The sequence below is a fragment of the Colletotrichum destructivum genome, chromosome 1 (assembly GCF_034447905.1).
Source record: "Colletotrichum destructivum chromosome 1, complete sequence".
Taxonomy (NCBI): Eukaryota; Fungi; Ascomycota; class Sordariomycetes; order Glomerellales; family Glomerellaceae; genus Colletotrichum; species Colletotrichum destructivum.
Genome location: NC_085896.1, coordinates 4,393,876 through 4,411,342, shown reverse-complemented (window position 1 = coordinate 4,411,342; position 17,467 = coordinate 4,393,876). Strand labels below are relative to the sequence as shown.

Genomic DNA, 17,467 nt, shown 5'->3' with positions numbered 1-17,467 from the left:
GGAGAGGATTTAGATAGTGTGTCAAATAAATGTGTCAGATAGCGATGTCACACGCACCAATTACTGTCTCAGAAAAGGTTCAAGTGTTAAGAAGCTGGTTCTCTAGTCTGTGTTCCGTGAAAACCGCTGCCCTATATCCCCAATCAACTATTTGCTTTCGACTGATGATAGGATGACACGAATCTGCCGACGTACTGCCGACAGCTGGAACAATCCTCCCATCCGCCATCTACAAGATGCGTTTCCTTCCAGAAGCAAAAAATCTCCTGGCTTTCAACCTTCTTCCCTTTCTTCCCCTTCTTCTTGACCTTCAAAGGCCATGACCACACATCGTCTTGTATCTCCGCCGCTGGTTCGGGTTCGGGCTCGAGCCCTGGTATGGATTCCACACAAGCTTCCGGCTCAGGCTCGGCCGCAACCTCCGCTGTTGGCTCAGGCTCTGCCACGACGTCCGCCCAGGCTACCGGTTCAGGCTCGGCCGCAACCTCCAACGATGGCTCAGGCTCGGCCACAACCTCCACCGATGGCTCCGTTTCAAACTCTGGTGCGGGCTCTGGGCTAGGCTCTGAAGCTAAATACTGTGTTGTGTGTGAAGCATCGGTTGAGGGTGTCGCATCAGTTTCTGAAACAGTCGATGTTTCCGGCCGAGACAGGTCACGAGACTCGGCAGACTGTAGAGAACGTGAGTTTTCGCAGCAGATTAGAACCAGGGTCTCGGCCAGAATCTTCGAGTATAGGGTGTTGACGCGAAAGCATCCCAGAAAGACCGACTGATTCAAGGAGGCTGGCTCCTTGAACAGGTGCTCAACACGCAACTTGATGAAGGCCAAGAACCACGAATCATCGTCTGGGAGAAGTTCGCATGCACCGGCAGCCAAGACGATGACGTCCAGCGCGGGTAACGCATCTGCAGACTGACAGATGTTTTCCTTGGCCAGCTCGGCCAAACCCGGTAGACTGTAGGCTCGGGCAGCAGCGTAGACATGTACACTGGTTTCAAAGTGGGCTGACGTCTCGGAGTCGTGCTGTGGACTGTTCTCGTGGAGGGTTTGCCAAGTGCCAGTATAAAGGTAGTGGACGAGAACATGGCCTGCTTCGTCCGGTACATCCTTGATGAAGATCTCATTGAAGTTACGACAAATCTTTTCAAGCTCGGGACTCGCACGGATAAGGTCGCGATGTATCGTGAACGGCTGTTGGTTTTTGAAATAAATTCTGCAGCTCGAGCTTGTGTAAGGGCTTTGGGTGAATATCAGCCTTACGTTCAGTGATAGCGGAGAGGATAAGACTTACGACGCCTCAGGGTCGATATCTAGCGTAACGCCATCGTCAGGAGGCGTTTGGCATTCTGCTGCCTTTTGTTGCTTCTTTTTGGACATCATTATTAGGGCTGGCCTGCTTCAGGTATTGAATGCCTTGCATCAGGTTCACTTAGTTATTCTACCTGTGCTTGTGGATAAAATAACAACAGTCGGATATTGGTTTGACCGTCATCCGATACATCTACGACAAAAACTGAGCGCTTGGGGGGGTTGGAGTTATGCATAACCGAACTTGGCAGATGGGGCATTGGTCACGCGTCCGTCCACGCCTTGCTTATCACTGAAATGGTGCAGCGACAGCCCATGCATGACAAGGTCGTACAGGCCAGCAAGGCAGACAATAACCCCTGAAAAAGACAGCATAACATGGTCTGGTATTCTCAGAGGTATTATTTATGGTGTCCTGCCGCCTACGAGATCGATGCCCTGGTTCGCCTTAGGAGGGAGCGCAGGAATTTCCCGTGCCAGCTCCAGGTTCATTCGTTAAGAAAGGGGGTGCCATCCTCACGTCAAACATTTCGTACCACTTAGCTACAAAGTGTCGCGTATCATCCAGCGGGACACTCCAGCGCCGTTTCCCCGTCTCTCTCACGGCTTGGCGTATCCACATCTGGATGGACATCAAGAATTCCATGAGGGGATGCCCACTAAATAGAGCGCTTTCCGCCGCGGAAGCCGGAAGCAGCACCCGCCGTTGGTTCTGTGAACCACAAACAACAAGGTGGACTTTCAATTCCAACCAGGGTGATAAGCAGAGACTGACCGGGCCTCTGACTCGTGCTTCGGCTTGCCAAGAAGAACTTTGTGCGAAGTACCGTACAGGAGACGCACCTTGGAATCAGCGACGCCATTTCCCTGCCAGGTACGCTTGCGTATACTACTACGAAAAGAGCAAGGCTTACGAAAGCTATTCAGACGCCTTTCTCAATTAGGCGAGATGCAGTACAGACTGGAGCATAGGACCACTGCACGAGTTTGTTGCATACTATGGTATGATAGGTACGTCTTCTATCCACATCAGATTCTGTGGAAATACCCCAGGTTGATCACTAAATTCCTATTGGCTAAATTTATGCACGCGTGCACAGTACGTGACAAAAAGTCAAGGTACCCATGCTTAGAAAATCGAAAAGCATAGACATCTCTACCCGACCTGTGTATGTAACTTTGGCCTGATACCAGGGTAGTTGTGATAGACGGGGCTAGACCCTGTTAGATACTGCCGTATTTTTAACCTAATCCAGCCACCTTTCCAGGGACTTAACCTTGCGTTGTCCTTACTTTCCATTCCCTCTACAACATCAACTTTTTTCTCCTCTTCCGCTAACATTACATTGACAAGTCGCTACCGTATCAAGAAACGCAATGGAAAGCAACGCCGTTGAGAGGATCTTGTCTGATGACACGCCTCGTAAGTGATTCTCTACGTTTTTTTCGGTTTCATTCACGCTGACCTTCTCAAGAGAGTTCCGAAGCCTTTTCAGGATATCGGTGGACGTATCACGATTCTCTACAAGAGGGACCTATTCGTTCACGAGCCGAGTCATTTTCGGCATCTGTGGACTGGAGCTCACTCCTGCAGTACGCAGCCAAGAGGAGGAATGGGTCCAGCTGCCATCTCCTTCGTGATATTGGCCTTGGCTACAACCATATGGTCCGAATCATCCAGTTTGACGATGGTGTGCGATGGGTGGCACGACTGCGAATGCCTCCTATTGGTACCTCAGCTGTCTCCGAAAACTCGGATCAGTCGGTAGAGGCAGTTGAAAACTGCGAATACAACACCATTTCCCTTGTGCGACAAAAAACCAGCATACCGGTTCCTGAAGTCCATGCTATCGAGGCTCGACGGGATTGTGACGTCAAGGCACCATTCATGTTGATGGACTGTCTACCAGGGAACGTGGGAATGGACTTGGGCATGAAGATCCCGCCTGGATATAAGCAAACGTTCCTACGCCGTCTCGCGGAGATTCATGCAAGTCGCCGAAGTGTTCCAAGCACACCTTTAACTAATCCATCACAGGTTCAGTTAGCCACGGTACAACTCCCTATGATTGGGACAATCGTTTCGAGAAACGAGGACGGCACATACCGGCAAGGCCCAATTCGGGGTCTTGGTGGTCCTTTCAACACAGCGACCGAATTCTTCCAAGCATGGGCGGCCAAGACCACATTCGGCATGACGGACGAAGAACTACGAAAAGCATCTGGTCAATATGCTGACGAGATTATCCCCTCCGTCTCATCTTTTCCAAAATCCATTAGCGACCTTGCTAGTAGACTCTCAGCTCGCGACCACGGCCCGTTCCCTCTTTGCCACGGCGACTTTGGCCACAACAATATCATTGTTGACGACGAGTATCGTGTCCTCGGTTTGATTGACTGGGAGGCATCCTTCGCTGGGCCATGGGAGATGTTTGCAGATTTTCCTTTAACCCTCTCAATGGTTCCGCCAGCGATCGATGTACCGTGGAATTACAACGAACAAGGCGATCCTGTCACCGACGAACTAAAACAGCAGCTTGCAGACCAGAAAAGCTACGTGGCGGTTGTGAAAGAAGCTGAGGATAGGAGGGGAACAGACAACTCATTATCAGACGCGCTGAAGAATTGGAAAAGACAGCAGCTGGTGACTGCGATGAGGCTGTACCAGAGGGGAAAAGTTGGGTGGTATTCTAAACTAATCGATGAGTTTGCATAGATTTTGTTACATCCGCCTTCAAGACCATGTGTGACGCTCAGGAAGCGCGAGACGTGAATTGAAGACTGCTCCATTTGGTATTTTCTATCTATTCCTCTAAAGCAAAAACAGGGGTCTATAAGTATGTAATGGCCGGCGAACTTGTCCGCCAATTGGATGCTCGAGCTGGGCGGGACTCTGACGAGGCGAAGTAATCTTGCACGAGATTAATGACATAGCATATTCGCAGACAGGCGCAAGTTGACATGCAGTGTCTAGTTGGGAAATGGGTGGTGTAGCGTTTTTTCACGTCCAATGAAGGGGACCTGCCTTCTGCTGAGAAACTCGAGTGTTGAAACGCCTTAGCCGCGGCTCTACCGGAGAAGTAGCTTTTGGCGACGGGTCCAGTACGCCCGCAAGCAAGGTGGCGGCAAACGGTTCCACGCCTGCAGGCCTTTAAGTCAATACAAGTTGCAATTCGTGGGCAGCCAATCTATGCCTGCGAATGTCACCCGCACGAGGATCTGCGGCCGCTACGCCAAGTATCATGATCCGTTTCTCCGCCGCAACACATGACATCTAACTGCTTCCAACATGCTTTGCATGCACAAACACAATGCTAGGAGGAGGGGATTGTCTATAAGCCGCACACCACTCTGGCGCCGTTCAGCATTCGCCGAGAATGATCCCTACCCTCTGCATTGTAACCATCCCTCTCTCAATACATTCGTTCGGTTTACATTCCTGCTCAGCCCGGTCCATTGCGATCATACTCATTGTATAAGAACCCCTCAATATAACCTTACCCTCTACTCCTGAACCTCCATGCTCATCACTCACATCGGAGTCGCGCAAGTTCAAAGACTTTCGGCCAACCTACTGCATGTACTGTAACAAAGCCCTTAGTCCAGACATTTGCAATTATTAACTAACGTTGAATAGCATTGCCCTCTTACGCCCACTTACGTCCACTCAAGATTTTATCAACATGGCTGCACACCCAAAACCTGACCTCGTTGATTTCGGGGAAAGTCTTTATACTACCTGCTGCAAATTGGGATGCAACAAGGAAGTGAAGCGCGGAGAGAAATGTGCATGCGGCCAGCAAAATTGATTAAATGTGCCGGAAGGTGTTTCAAACTAGCAACAACGAGCATCTCACCAAAGCAATCAAGGCAATCTACAAAGTAGGGAGGGCTTCAAATTCTTAGCTGCTATAGAAAGGCATTCCTGGGATGACGATTCCATGGATTAAAACCAGCTCAGTACCCCGTTATCGTGCAGGTTCAAATCAACACGATGTGCAGGCGTAGCAGTTGTATGGAGCATGGCGACCTGTGGGTGTGGATGATGTGGACATGGATGATACATACGGCTACAGCTATGCACTCCGCGTCGAATTCCATCACACTCTGAACATTAAGGCCAACACTGCCATTCCGAGGCATAACGTACTTATGTGATTTTTCGACGTATTGGGTTTAGTCTTCGCACCTGCAGTGCGTCCATTGCAGCATGCAGCGCTTAGCTGTACATGATCCTCGTCATTTCGTGTCTCGCCGCGGAGCGTGTCAGCCGCTGCACTTCGATACAGCAATCACATCAGATAGGCAGTCGTGTGCTTCCGGCCAGCGCCAAGTGACCTGTGGCTAGTCCAACCTGGCGTTATGTGCCAACCTGGTCCGATGGGGCACATCATGAAGCCACATGATTACATGTTTTTGGCCTGAGCCCCGTTGTTGTTTTTACCCCTTCTGGAAGTGGCCAGACTAGATACTGAACACCAATTCCCAACCCCCGCTTACCAACCCGGTAAGTTTCAAAGATCGGCCGGAGGGCTCGAAGCGCTCACCGGACGCCACGGCCCCCTTTTCGTTGGTGATTGCTGTATTGAAGTGCAGCGACTGACCCAGGTGCAGGAGCTGCAGCAGAGAACATGCGCATCGAGTTATAATTAGCGCCAACAAACCAACGTGCATAATTTCTGGAACTCAAGGCATCTGCACTGTGTCTCTGTTTTAGGAACAAAATCCACTTCCTCACAGTCGCGTTGATAGGGGAAAAGTGGTGAACGGCACATGCAGGTTGTTTGCATATACGTCATCTACATCCAGATTGGCTAAGGCATGACTTGGCCGTCGAGGAAAAAGGTTGTTACAATACTCCAAGTGATTACTGTACTTGTCGATATTGAAAGTGCGAGCAATAACAACCCCCTGGCAAGGAACCGGGGTTAGCTGTGAGTCACAGCTGGATTGGAAATGTTAATTAGTGGGCCTTGTGACAAACAATGGCATTCTGGAAGCTGCCCCTTTCGACATCCCCTTGCGATGACATCATACTGTGATACATGGATCTTGCGTGGACAGTGTTTTGGAAGCTTCTGGAACATGCGTTGATGAACATTTATCCACACCATCACACAATTTCATTTTTTGCTGCTTTCGATTGTGCGACAACGTCTTCTGGCTGCCTGACACATTCCAGGATTAATCCAAAATGGCACAGGATAGTCCATAACTGGCTGTGGTCATTGACCACCAAAGTGCTGAGAAGTATTATACAATGCTCTGTAGAAGAGGGGCTGATGAACTATGCCAGGAACATTGGGAAATGGCTCCTTCCATACATGATGCGCTGTTATCATGGACGTTTTTGTATCACTTTCGGATAAGGTGCAGAACAACCTATGCACAGTACTTTTGAGAAAGCTGACAATGTCACTGTATGTAATCCACAATCAGCTCTTTACTTGCAAATATAGTGCAAAGCGCGAAAGTAGTGCGGGGACGTTAGCAGGTAACCTGTCAACAAACAGGTCTATGATTGTCTCTTGATTGGAAGCACTAGAACAATAATCCTGGAAACCACGCACCCTTCTGCGTGCGCAGCTATTCTTACGCACATTTCTGTCCTTCCATTACGGGCCAAGCACACGGAGGCAGCCTTAGAATTCTCGCTACTTAGAGTTACTTCCCTTTACATACTTGTGGCTTCTTTGACAGTGTCATCTACTGGGCGTAGAAACAAGCCTGCTTTGGCTTTCTGATGTGTATTGAAGTCAATACAGGTACAGTACTGCTAGCCTGTGCACATAAACAGTGAGCCATTTCGGGCTCCCGAGAGTCGACTGTATAGCAGCTGTAAGGACCGATGAAGCACACGCACTTCTAGCTCTCTCTCTCTCTCTCTCTATATATAGAATAGTCTATCATCGGCTTCTCTGATTGCTTGACAAGCTGGAAACTGCAATTAAGTCAAGTAGCTCTATATACAGTAAGAAACGAAGTAGGGAACACTCGAGTTTCTCGGCAGGAGCCAGGTCTGCTTCATTCGATGAGGAAAGAAACGCCAGCAGCCCACACTGCCTATCTTCCAACTGGACATGCAATGCCGTTTCCCCGCCTCTTTCGGCTTGGCGTATCCGCAACTGGAGCAAACGGAGCAGCCTCTTTCAGCTCTGCGAACCGTCTCCACTCAAGCGCTGTAAGTTGCAGTGCTTGTTTTTGTAGGTACAGTACAGTACTGCGTTGTGCGTAACTTTCAATCTTTCAGCACACCGAGAGCGCTCGTATAACCTTGCGGATCATCCGATTGGATACCGATGGCCGAGACGGGTCGTTACACAGTGACGCACAGTAAGAATCGATGGAGACACGCTATTTGATGGGCACAAGTGTTGAAACGCTTTGGCCGCGGTTCTACCGGTGAAGTAGCTTTTGATTACGGGCCCAATACGCCCGCAAGCGAGGCGCTGTTGAGGATGCATACATGGCATAATTACGACGTACGTGGCCTACCTTGGGACGGTTGCAAATGTGACATGCGCGATAAGCACGATGCATTTGACCCATCGATGCAACTGTTGGTTGAGACTTGACAAGTGAGGACAGGCCAGGGAGTGTCCACCCCTTTGTAGCGGAGCCGTGCTTAATGGGTGGGTTCTACAGTATGCTCCAGTTTATACTCCATTTGAGAAGGGCAACCAAAAGCTTCCGCAAGCCTTGCTCTTTTTGTAGTAGTGTACTCAATCGCATGGTGCCTGACAAGGGGAATGGCGCCACTATTTCCAGGATGCGTCTCCTGTACTGTACTTTTGCCTCTTCTCTGGCGTCTGTGAAAGGTTCTCTAAGTGGAGACTGAAAGCGCCCGTGGCCTGCTTCTTGCAAGGGTTGAAGATGGCCATGGATAAAGCCGCTCATTACACCCGTGAACTGCTCTTGGCATAGCACCCACTGGCTCAAGCGTGGCTGTTGGAATGGCACCTCCAGATCGGCACTCTGGTTGGCCAACGTACGACAGGGCGCCTTTCTCAAGGGGATGCAAGACCCACTTTCTATCATATCACGCAGAGAGCGCTTGTGTATCTATGCGGATCATCCGATTGGATGCAAATGCCTGAGGCGGGTCTGCAGTCAAAGAAGCCCTGTCAAAATTGAATTCAGATGCCCTAGGCTTCATTTCATCAGCCTCAACAAGCTTCCAGTTACAGATTCCTGTTCTTTCTCGAAATCATCCTTTCCTTGCTTCTGTGTTCTCCGTCGCTTCCTCTGATTCTGAGCGTTAGGGCCGAGTGGGCCTAGGGGTTGACGACTACGGAACTCGGCCCGCTCGAAATCCACAATCATGACGTTGCCACTTTTTGGATCGTACATGATGTTGCGCGGCTCCGCATCATGGTGAAGAATGTGCAGCCTGTGGATTCTCTTGTAAGCTTCCGTAACCTTATTCACAATATCGACCTTGGTAGTTCGGTTGATGAAGTCAAACAGAGGCAGTCCAGCCCAGCTGAGGAACAAGAAGTGCTCAAAGACATCACTGTCGTAGTAGTATGGGAGGACTAGATCCACACTACCGAGGCATACCGGTACATGTGTCCCCTGGATGGGCTGCAATCGATCGTATAAGTCGTTCTCGTGTCGTAGGCGACCAAGGTCAACCCTCTCAACGCCTTTGGCAACAAGTGTGTAGCCGGAGGATGATAGCCGCACCTTGAAAAGCGACCCAATCGACCCGGATAGGCAGCAGCCTCCAGTGAGCACACTGGATGCTGCTTGAAAAAGCAGTAGGACGACATGGCAGACCTTCTCGTGGTGTCCGGTCGTGAGCTCTCCGCAGCTACCGTGATCGTCTCCAATTCCTGGGTAGCTATCGGGTTAGGCCTCTTCTGGATCTTCTTCGTCGGGGACCTGCTCCAGCTCGGTTGGTTCTCCTGGGTTCAACCTGGTCCGGGCGTCCGGTCCTAGGGCCGGTTGCGGGGCCGCTTGTTCCGGATAGTCACTTGGCCGTTGGTTGTAGGCGGTCTTGATCTTGGTGTTAGGGGAGCTGGATTGAAGGTGTTAGGCTGGCTTCCCGCGAGGCTGGGCCGGAGTGGCTGAGTCTCGGTATTGCGGCGGCGTTTAGCCCTTAATGAGAGGTTGGCTCCAGAGGTGGCCCAGAGCCCCGATCGGGGCTGGCCGGAGGCTGTGAGGCCATCGCGGAAGGGCTCCGGAGCAGGGAGGTGAAGAGTTTTCGGCCGTTAAGGGTTCTGTTGGTTCACCACCTGATTCTCTAACAGCAGATGCCAAGAAAAATTAGGCGAGAGGGAAGTTGAAGTAAAGCAATGGTGCAGTGGGAATAATACATAGTAAAAACACACCACGAGCAATGGGATTGTTTTGGAAATCTCTGCTACAATTTTGCAGACAGAAAATGACATACTACCTGTTTTTGGCGTGGATATGGCATCCAGACGGATGCAACATTGCTGCATATTATAATTTGTCACATTACCTTCGACAAAAGTTATGTCTGCCTTGGCAGTATGTGTTATCATTACCTGACCCCACCGTGGCCGCATTTACGCGCCCATTCCTGTATGTTGGTTACCTTGCATTCGGCCCTTTGATATCTCTACTGGCCAAGGGGCCCAGCCACAACCTGTTGTAACAGACTCTTGGTTGTGCCATACGTGCATGAACCAGGGGAGGACGCAGCCGGTGTAATCAGTCCAGAGATGGTTGGCATGGGCAAATCACTCACATGTTTTAATAGTTTCCAGCCTTCCGTGTTAACGGTTTGTCGCATTGTGGGCTACGTAACTAGCATTCCAACGGAAGGTCCATGCATGGACGTGTAATGTGATTGCTTCTTTGCCAAGTCCACATTCTGGTTTGGTGCGTAACGACACAGTCGTATCTTGTCGCCACAGCGCCTGGCATCCATGTCGATATAACTGTTAGTTAAGACTTTGCAGTACTACTGTAACTAACTAATTAAGTAATTAACAGGCTAGAGATAAAAAAAAACAATTTTACAATAAAGTCTTAGTTACGCCGTACTTAAGCGTGTTATATAATTAAATAGTTCCTTGAGCACCAGTTATTTCTAGCTTTGGCTGCAAATCAGCCACAAACCCGGACGAACAGGGGCTCATACCTGATCCGCTCCTCCACAATGGCTCTCCACACATCCTTGCGTTCGGGGAGACATCCGGCTTGGAAACCCTTGTCTACATGACCTGTCTGTCTGGGCTCAGATAAATTGCTCTCCAGGGGGCGCGAAAGTCCAGACGCAGGTGACAGAACTCACTGCACACCATCATCTGAGGTCTTCCGTCGCTGAGCGCCTGTGAGCAGCCCTAGCCGCACACACCCACTTATGAATCCATAGCGTCTTTTAGCCTTACTACTGTGAATCGAAATGCTCAGCTCAGTCAACCATGGCCAGAACCTTGAGGAAACATCCAAGTATCAGGGAGCTGAACGGGTTGGGATTTGGACTGTCATTGTTGGAAAGCCTTCGGCTTTAGATGGTCTGCATACAGGAAAAGAGAGTTGACAAGGCTAAATACTTGATCTGCGAGCACAACACCCGTTTGGTGACAAATGATCTAATTCAGATTGACAGTCCATCAACAACCAATCATACTCAGGATGTCCACAAAGCCGAAAACCCCTTTTTAACCCCTTGCCGTTGCTGCCTGCTGGTCAAGAAAGTACTGCGCATGTGGCTGGGTGCCATGTAGTGAGCAGCGCGTTAACAATGAATCAGTCCATGATGATCAGGCTGCCTGACATGGGTTATCCTGTCCTGAGGCATAATCACGCAGATCGGTTGGACTGTCACTTCGTCGGCCAACGCCTACCTGCATGAAGTCTCCATTGTTATGCTCTCGATGCGTAGGTAAGGTCTTGGCTGGTAAGCGATAGTAAGGCATATGTTAAGAAGTGACCACGTTACCTCGAGGGTATGACGCGTGAACGCAGGAAATGGCCCTAGGAATGAAAGAACTACAGTGGGTGAGCCGTTTACGATGATGCCTGGTGGTGAGGGCTGACACTTGGGTCCTGATAAATGTTGGTGATTAAGGAACAGCAGTACTTTTTAGGGGCACAGTCTGCAGCCCCCAACTCCCCTCACATGCATGCGTCCATGGAACCCTATTGGCCCGCCAGCCGCCGCTCAGCCTGGTTTCCCTTCGTGAGGACACAGCTTACCTAACTCGATATCGTCCGTCATCCCGTCGGCTGTCCAAAAAGGACGCTTTGATGTTATGTCCATCCACGCTTTTCAAACCCTGCTCCTCCCCAGTTCAGTTGTTTCGGGGCTGAGACGCCCTTGGTAAGACAACTGACATTGCCTGTTAGAAAACCACCATTCTAGGTTGTCGCACCAGTCCACCAGAAACCAACTCTCACAATCAGGTAGTGTCGGTTGCTCTTGGGCCAAGACAGCATTGGATACACAAGGCCCGTCATCCGTGAGCCAAAATCCCAGCCATAGCTTACAAGCAGGATCAACACTTGAAGCCTCTCCTAAGCAGTCGAGTCTGATTTGACCAACACAAGCTGAGTTTCCGTCGGTATAATGTAGTAGAAGTCCGATGGTGATAACCCTTCCTCTATGATGGCGTCGACATGGGACAATCTCAACTACTTCGTTGAGTTTGGCTTTGTTCCAGGCATAGTACTCGCCATGACGAAAGATCGGATACGATGAGGTTGGCCGCTCAAAACTGGGTACTTGGGCTCGCCGCTCAGGCCGAGGTGTCTCGAAGCCTAACCTCCGCACACCGTAAGTTGTTGTTTCGACATAAATGCGGCTCGTGGTGTCGCTCGGCAAGTCAAGAAGAGTCCACTCGGATTGGCTCCAGTTTGGCCGAGGCTGCACCCCTAGGAATTCCGAGCGGCCCTGGTTTGTGACTAACTGTTCGATGTGAGCAGACTCTAACGTGATTCACAAACAGAACGAGACGTACCAGTAATCCAATTGCACTTCTGAATGGCCCATTGAATTTCCAAATTTCTGTCAATACCTCGTCTGCATGAAGTGGCATGTATTGCCATATAGCAGTTTCGTCCGTGGTTCGTAAGCTTTGATAAAAGTCAAGGTTCTCTTTGACGTAGTGTGCATGCAGCATGACGATTTGTGAGTTCCAGCATAGTGAGTAGGCTGTGGTCTGAGGATCGTTACAAGATTCAACCGACATGTGGTAGCTCGGCTCTGCATTCCATATGCTTTCAAACCGAACACACTCGGGTGCAAGTTGTGGAACGCCCCAACAGTCTTTTGGTAACACCATTGTTTCACCTTTGAGGTCGCGCAATTTCAGTCCCTAACGCCTCAAGTAAGCATGCATATTGAGAATCACTGCGTGGCTGGCTTTTACTTACATCACTGTGGTACTGGATACGGCCACCGAGGCTTTCCAGTTTCAATGCTCTCCACCAAACGCCCACTTCTTGTTCGATGGTGCATTGTTTTGAAGAATCGGTAAACAACAGCTGCCGGACACCAAGATGATCGTTTGCGACAAACAAGCTATTGATGGATGTTGGCGAAGTCGGATCGAACAAAAGAATGTCTTTGTCGTCGCTGGCTGCATTCGTCAAGTAGGCAATGTATTGGACGCCCTCAAATTCGACGTGTCTGGCATAAATCTTCTCCGAAGTCTTGACGGACAAAACAGCGCTCATTTTCTCCGCACATCTTTTGTTGACACAATCAATGACCAAGCGACGACGGGTCAGTCGATGGTCTAGGGCCCATGCTGCAATATTATGACGGACTTCCTCCGGTAAATGAGGAAGATGGCGGGTCGTTGTTTCGAGTATTCCAGCTAAACGGGACTGAAACCAGCGGATGCGTCGTTTGTCTGCGAGTACGGGGGGCTCGAATGCAGGTGTGGTCACTTCAAGAACCTTTGCGAGTGTAAAATCGGGCGTGATCTCGATACAGTCAACATGACAGCCAGCTCTCTGCTCATCGTGATGACATCTCCCAAGACACTGGACATAATCGATGCCCAGAACACTGTCGGTAAAGCCCACAATGCTGTACTTGTAAGGTTGAGATGTTTTGATGTCGGACCGCCGCACTAAGGCCGTCAGAATAGTGGATGTCGAGGGTCAGGAAATACTAACCTGCAACAATGTTGTCGCCAAGTTGAAGCTCAAAACCACAAAGTCCGCAACGTCGTGGTACGCAAACAGATTTCATTGTGGTCTTAACATGCATGTTGTGTGTTCAAAAGCTTTCCTCAGGAGCGAACGGAGGGGAAATTTTCTGGCTAAATCACGCGTCATCAGATGTCTCGGATTATCTTTCTGCCAGATTAGTAAGAGGCTCCCATGTACAAAACCGGTGAGAGGCCGAACGTGGTGATACACCTAAGAACCCGTCAGACTCTAGACACTAAAGATCGACTGCCCCTAATTAAGTGGTAAAGAGGGCGTTATGTTCCGAAATCGGCGAGGGAGGTGGTTTCTAGTCATTGCATCAGCAAGTGGGTCATCTCCCAGCACAGACAGACAATAGCACTTGAAAAACAAATACAATCAACACACCTGCCCCTTTCAAGCATGTAAGAGGCGTCCGGCCACTAGGTCTCCTCGGTGCAGCCCAGATGAAGGAATTTTGGTGACCACAACGGTCGAGGTGATCCATCAACTCAACACAGCTTGAGACCTACCACCTTCACCACAGGCTAAGTGCTTGGGACGGAGGCATGAATGCTTAGGTCGGTAGGCTTAAGATATTGCCCTTGCAGAACAAGATTCTCTGAGTCGCAACGAACCATATTATCCATGACCTTTGTCCTACTGGCACCCGAAACGAGGAATTGCGGTGCGGCTTAAGTTCAACGTAGTTCAGTCATTGCTGCAGTTTCAAGTACACGAGAAGATGATGCAGAAGCGCCTTTGAATAGCATTGTGGAGGCGATTGGCAATAGAGATAGGATGTTGTATTGGTGACGGAGGAGTGTTAAGTATTTTCCTGAAGTCAGAATTTGCCGGAGTTGAGCTGGCAGGTTACAGTAAGGAAATAGATACCTGTGGGAAATGTCCGAAGCCCTGTCGATGTTTAAGGCTTGTAGCCCCAAACAGTGTAGCCATGCAACTGTTCACGTAAAGTCAAAACGTTCCCATCTCGTGTCCATTCGCTCTTCTCAGTTTTGACTTTCTCCTTCTTCCACGTAAACTTGTAGCCAGAGTTGTTTTCCCTTCGTTCTAGCGTCACCTCCTTGGTTTTAGGCCTTCTCCTCCTTTGCCCCTCTTGCGAGGGACCAGGCTCAACATCCGGCTCATCCGGCCCAAGCGCGACTAAGTCGTCGATCTCCATTGCATGGCTTTGCGAACTCTGGAAATTTTCGGATGGATACAATTGATCCGCAGAGGAGGGACCAACGCTGTGCATGTTGTACTGGGTTGAGGACTCTGAAAGCTGATTGGTTTGGGAGTAGAAGTTTGCTGGGATATATTGGCTCGGGGCAGGTGGTCCCTGGGGTTGCTCCTGTTCGTACAGATATTGCGCAGTCGCTTCCTGGAGGTTGAGTTCTGCTTCCAGCCGTTGCTTCTCTTCTGCCTCTAGCCGCATCTGCATTATGTCAAGTCTGTTCATCCAGTCTGGTGGTGCGACTAGATAACCTTGGACTTCGAATGCTCCAAGCGGAAGAACATCCTCATTCTTCACGAGACTTCCGAGTCGATGCCATTCGTACTGGCCAAACGAGGTACGGATATCGATGTAGGAGTTTTTGTCCGCTCGGGTGTAGTTACCGAAAAGTGGTTGAAGTTGGTAGTTTGGATATTCAAGCGTCCAAACGCGGAACGCTGTCCCCACCGTCGTGTGACAGTACAGCTGGCTTAAGCCCTCACTCTCCATCACCAGCCTCGCCTTCCTCTCCACGTCGTCTTCGGCCTTCTTGATTTCTGCCTTTGCAGCCCCCAGTCTCTTATCTTCCCCTGCGACCACTCTGATCACATGGTTCCCTTGTAGTACTCGTGAGACGGTTCTGTCGAATCTGAGATTGCTTCGGTTATCTGGATAATCTTCTCGTGTTGTCATAAAGCGTGCTGTCACTGGATACATGATCTGATTTTCGAGGTCCCAGTATGCGTTCGTGCTGGCTTCGCGGTCGTCACTGTACACCTTTGCGTATCTTAGTCGTCTCACATCGGCAACGGGGTCGAGTTGAGAAGCCATTTTGAATAAAAGAAAGAAGTTTCTAGGCGGTAAGTACCGTTATTGGGTTGAATTAAAGAACTTTGAAGAAGTATGGTCCATCAGTCAATAAATAAGTATTTTGCAACTGGGTGAGAGTTGACTTTCTTGCTTTCTTGCTTTCTTGCTTTCTTGCTTTCTTGCTTTCTTGCTTTCTTGCTTTCTTGCTTTCTTGCTTTAAGCACAGCCATGACTCAGGCATCAAGTCCTCTTGGGCACACACCAGTTTGCTTCCCAACTCAGATTTTCTTCCTACAACAGTCATTTATCTCAGTCATGAATCTCTCCTCCAACCCGACACCCTATCACCAACGACAAACAATAACTACCACAGACCTGCACAAGCTGAAGTACAGTATCATTCAAAAGCCATGCGTCAAGTTCGAGTTCAAGAAGCTGAGGTTATGAGAACATGCGCACAGGAGGTAGAAAGCTCTACCATCAACAAATCACGCAAAGTAATCAGTCTGCTAAAATGTCAACAGGTGTCTCTGGATGAAGTCGAACTGGAGTGGAGGCTCGTGCAAGACCTGAAAAGGAATGTACCAGCTCAACACGTGACCAAGGGGTCAGTGTTGGCAATTGTCGTTGACATGACCGAACCGAAGGGGCACATACGAGTTTACGACAGCCAAGACGAAGAAATCGGTGTGGTGCAGGGCCAGGCCAACAGAGGCTGGATGGTAATCATCCCGTGGACACCTGGGTGGCAATACGTCTTGTACGGCACAAGCTGCCGCGTCGCTCATGTCTATTCCAAGATTGAAGAGTCTACATGATCTGCTCTAATTCTGTTAAAAGGCGCATTGCCTCTTTGGGGTCGCATCTGAACGTGACAAAAGGCCATTGCTCACTATCAGGCATCGTGAGTAGCACTTGGAGGTCGGTTTCCCTGTTCACCGCCAATAGCCGGACAGCGTTCAAAACCCCTAATTTGTAGACCTTTCCGGTGAGTGGAGCTTTCTTGCAGTCAGTATGTGCTGTGCCGCTGGTGGAGTTTATCATACCGTCGGATAACAGTGGGTCATTCGTTGGCTCAGCAGTGGCCACGTCACAAAAGTCGTCCTCATCCAGTGTCATGCGCCTGGCCTGCGGAGTCGGTTCTCCGCCTTCCAGTTCTGTGTCGCCAAGTCTGCGTTTCAGATGCACCACTTTATTGTGGTTGTCGGTCGCAGTGGCTGGGGCTTCCTGACGTTAGACCGACCTATTGCAACTAGGGGAGATTGCCTACCGTCATCTTCAACTAGCGTCTTGTGCCTCTCTTTGTATTTCCCAGCCACTGTCCTAAAATTACTGGATATTTTGATTCTCTGTTGTAACTCTCTGAGGAATGCTTCGTGTTTCTTTATCCCGTAGAGTGCAGTCTGTGAGAAAGTGAACGAACACAGTAAAAACATGTCAAAGCCGAGGTCGTCTTGAATCCTCTTCAAGAGTTTGAAGGCCGCCTTGCGCTTTGACACGGTTGGTGCGCTGTCTTCAGAGCGACACCCTCCATCTGGAAACAAGCCGATTGCTGTGGAAAAGTTCGACTCGTGCCTGCTGGTTGGTTCAGCATTGTTCTCAAAATGCTCAAGCACCTTAGACAACGAATGGAGGAAGTGTTTTGACATGGGGAGAGAGAGGAGGACGCAGAGCGGGGGAATGAGCGCGCAAGCAAGAAACAAGAAACCAGGAAAGTAAGAAACCAGGAAAGTAAGAAACCAGGAAAGTGGGACAGTTAAAAAAGGGATGGAGGGATTCTTAACCTCGGCTGTTTTTGGCTAAATTGGAAACCAACCATCGGTCGGATCTCGGCGCATGATGGATCTTGACTGGAAAGTCTGTATTGATTGGTCGAACCGCCTGCCAAGTGTTTGGATTGGGAGTTGCCCAGAATTTGGGGCCGGAGCCACCCCAGCCTTATAACCTCACTGACATTGCTGACCAAAGGCCCCATTTCCGCCAAGGGCGGGGTAGGCCCAATAGGGGCTCCCAGATC

At 49.8% G+C, this 17,467-nt stretch overlaps 8 protein-coding genes across 8 annotated transcripts; 3 read left to right on the top strand and 5 right to left on the bottom strand.

Moving 5' to 3' along the window:
* Positions 1-80: 80 nt before the first annotated feature.
* Positions 81-1,398, bottom strand: CDEST_01323 (Putative SKP1/BTB/POZ domain superfamily protein). Its single transcript, XM_062917482.1, has 2 exons — positions 1,294-1,398; positions 81-1,239 (listed from the first exon to the last, which is right to left on the bottom strand). The coding sequence occupies exons 1-2, from the start codon at positions 1,380-1,382 to the stop codon at positions 144-146; spliced, it is 1,185 nt and encodes a 394-aa protein (XP_062773533.1). The 5' UTR covers positions 1,383-1,398; the 3' UTR covers positions 81-143.
* A 1,066-nt stretch (positions 1,399-2,464) lies between these two features.
* On the top strand, positions 2,465-4,257 carry CDEST_01322 (Putative aminoglycoside phosphotransferase, protein kinase-like domain superfamily). The gene is made up of 2 exons (XM_062917481.1): positions 2,465-2,733; positions 2,786-4,257. Exons 1-2 carry the CDS (start codon positions 2,688-2,690, stop codon positions 4,024-4,026), a joined length of 1,287 nt encoding a protein of 428 aa, XP_062773532.1. The 5' UTR covers positions 2,465-2,687; the 3' UTR covers positions 4,027-4,257.
* Positions 4,258-4,828: 571 nt separating this feature from the next.
* On the top strand, positions 4,829-5,897 carry CDEST_01321 (uncharacterized protein). The gene is made up of 2 exons (XM_062917480.1): positions 4,829-4,895; positions 4,948-5,897. The coding sequence occupies exons 1-2, from the start codon at positions 4,831-4,833 to the stop codon at positions 5,117-5,119; spliced, it is 237 nt and encodes a 78-aa protein (XP_062773531.1). The 5' UTR covers positions 4,829-4,830; the 3' UTR covers positions 5,120-5,897.
* A 2,469-nt stretch (positions 5,898-8,366) lies between these two features.
* On the bottom strand, positions 8,367-9,729 carry CDEST_01320 (Putative protein kinase). Its single transcript, XM_062917479.1, has 2 exons — positions 9,050-9,729; positions 8,367-8,996 (listed from the first exon to the last, which is right to left on the bottom strand). The coding sequence occupies exons 1-2, from the start codon at positions 9,080-9,082 to the stop codon at positions 8,463-8,465; spliced, it is 567 nt and encodes a 188-aa protein (XP_062773530.1). The 5' UTR covers positions 9,083-9,729; the 3' UTR covers positions 8,367-8,462.
* Positions 9,730-10,069: 340 nt separating this feature from the next.
* On the bottom strand, positions 10,070-13,519 carry CDEST_01319 (uncharacterized protein). The gene is made up of 5 exons (XM_062917478.1): positions 13,410-13,519; positions 12,660-13,363; positions 12,245-12,601; positions 11,227-12,192; positions 10,070-11,176 (listed from the first exon to the last, which is right to left on the bottom strand). Exons 1-4 carry the CDS (start codon positions 13,501-13,503, stop codon positions 11,557-11,559), a joined length of 1,791 nt encoding a protein of 596 aa, XP_062773529.1. The 5' UTR covers positions 13,504-13,519; the 3' UTR covers positions 10,070-11,176; positions 11,227-11,556.
* Positions 13,520-14,213: 694 nt separating this feature from the next.
* On the bottom strand, positions 14,214-15,503 carry CDEST_01318 (uncharacterized protein). The gene has a single exon (XM_062917477.1). It carries the CDS (start codon positions 15,469-15,471, stop codon positions 14,350-14,352), a length of 1,122 nt encoding a protein of 373 aa, XP_062773528.1. The 5' UTR covers positions 15,472-15,503; the 3' UTR covers positions 14,214-14,349.
* A 175-nt stretch (positions 15,504-15,678) lies between these two features.
* Positions 15,679-16,234, top strand: CDEST_01317 (uncharacterized protein; the record flags this gene model as incomplete). Its single annotated transcript, XM_062917476.1, has 2 exons — positions 15,679-15,914; positions 15,975-16,234. The coding sequence occupies one exon, from the start codon at positions 15,679-15,681 to the stop codon at positions 15,895-15,897; it is 219 nt and encodes a 72-aa protein (XP_062773527.1). The 3' UTR covers positions 15,898-15,914; positions 15,975-16,234.
* Positions 16,235-16,260: 26 nt separating this feature from the next.
* On the bottom strand, positions 16,261-17,205 carry CDEST_01316 (uncharacterized protein; the record flags this gene model as incomplete). Its single annotated transcript, XM_062917475.1, has 2 exons — positions 16,721-17,205; positions 16,261-16,667 (listed from the first exon to the last, which is right to left on the bottom strand). Exons 1-2 carry the CDS (start codon positions 17,097-17,099, stop codon positions 16,261-16,263), a joined length of 786 nt encoding a protein of 261 aa, XP_062773526.1. The 5' UTR covers positions 17,100-17,205.
* Positions 17,206-17,467: the final 262 nt, after the last annotated feature.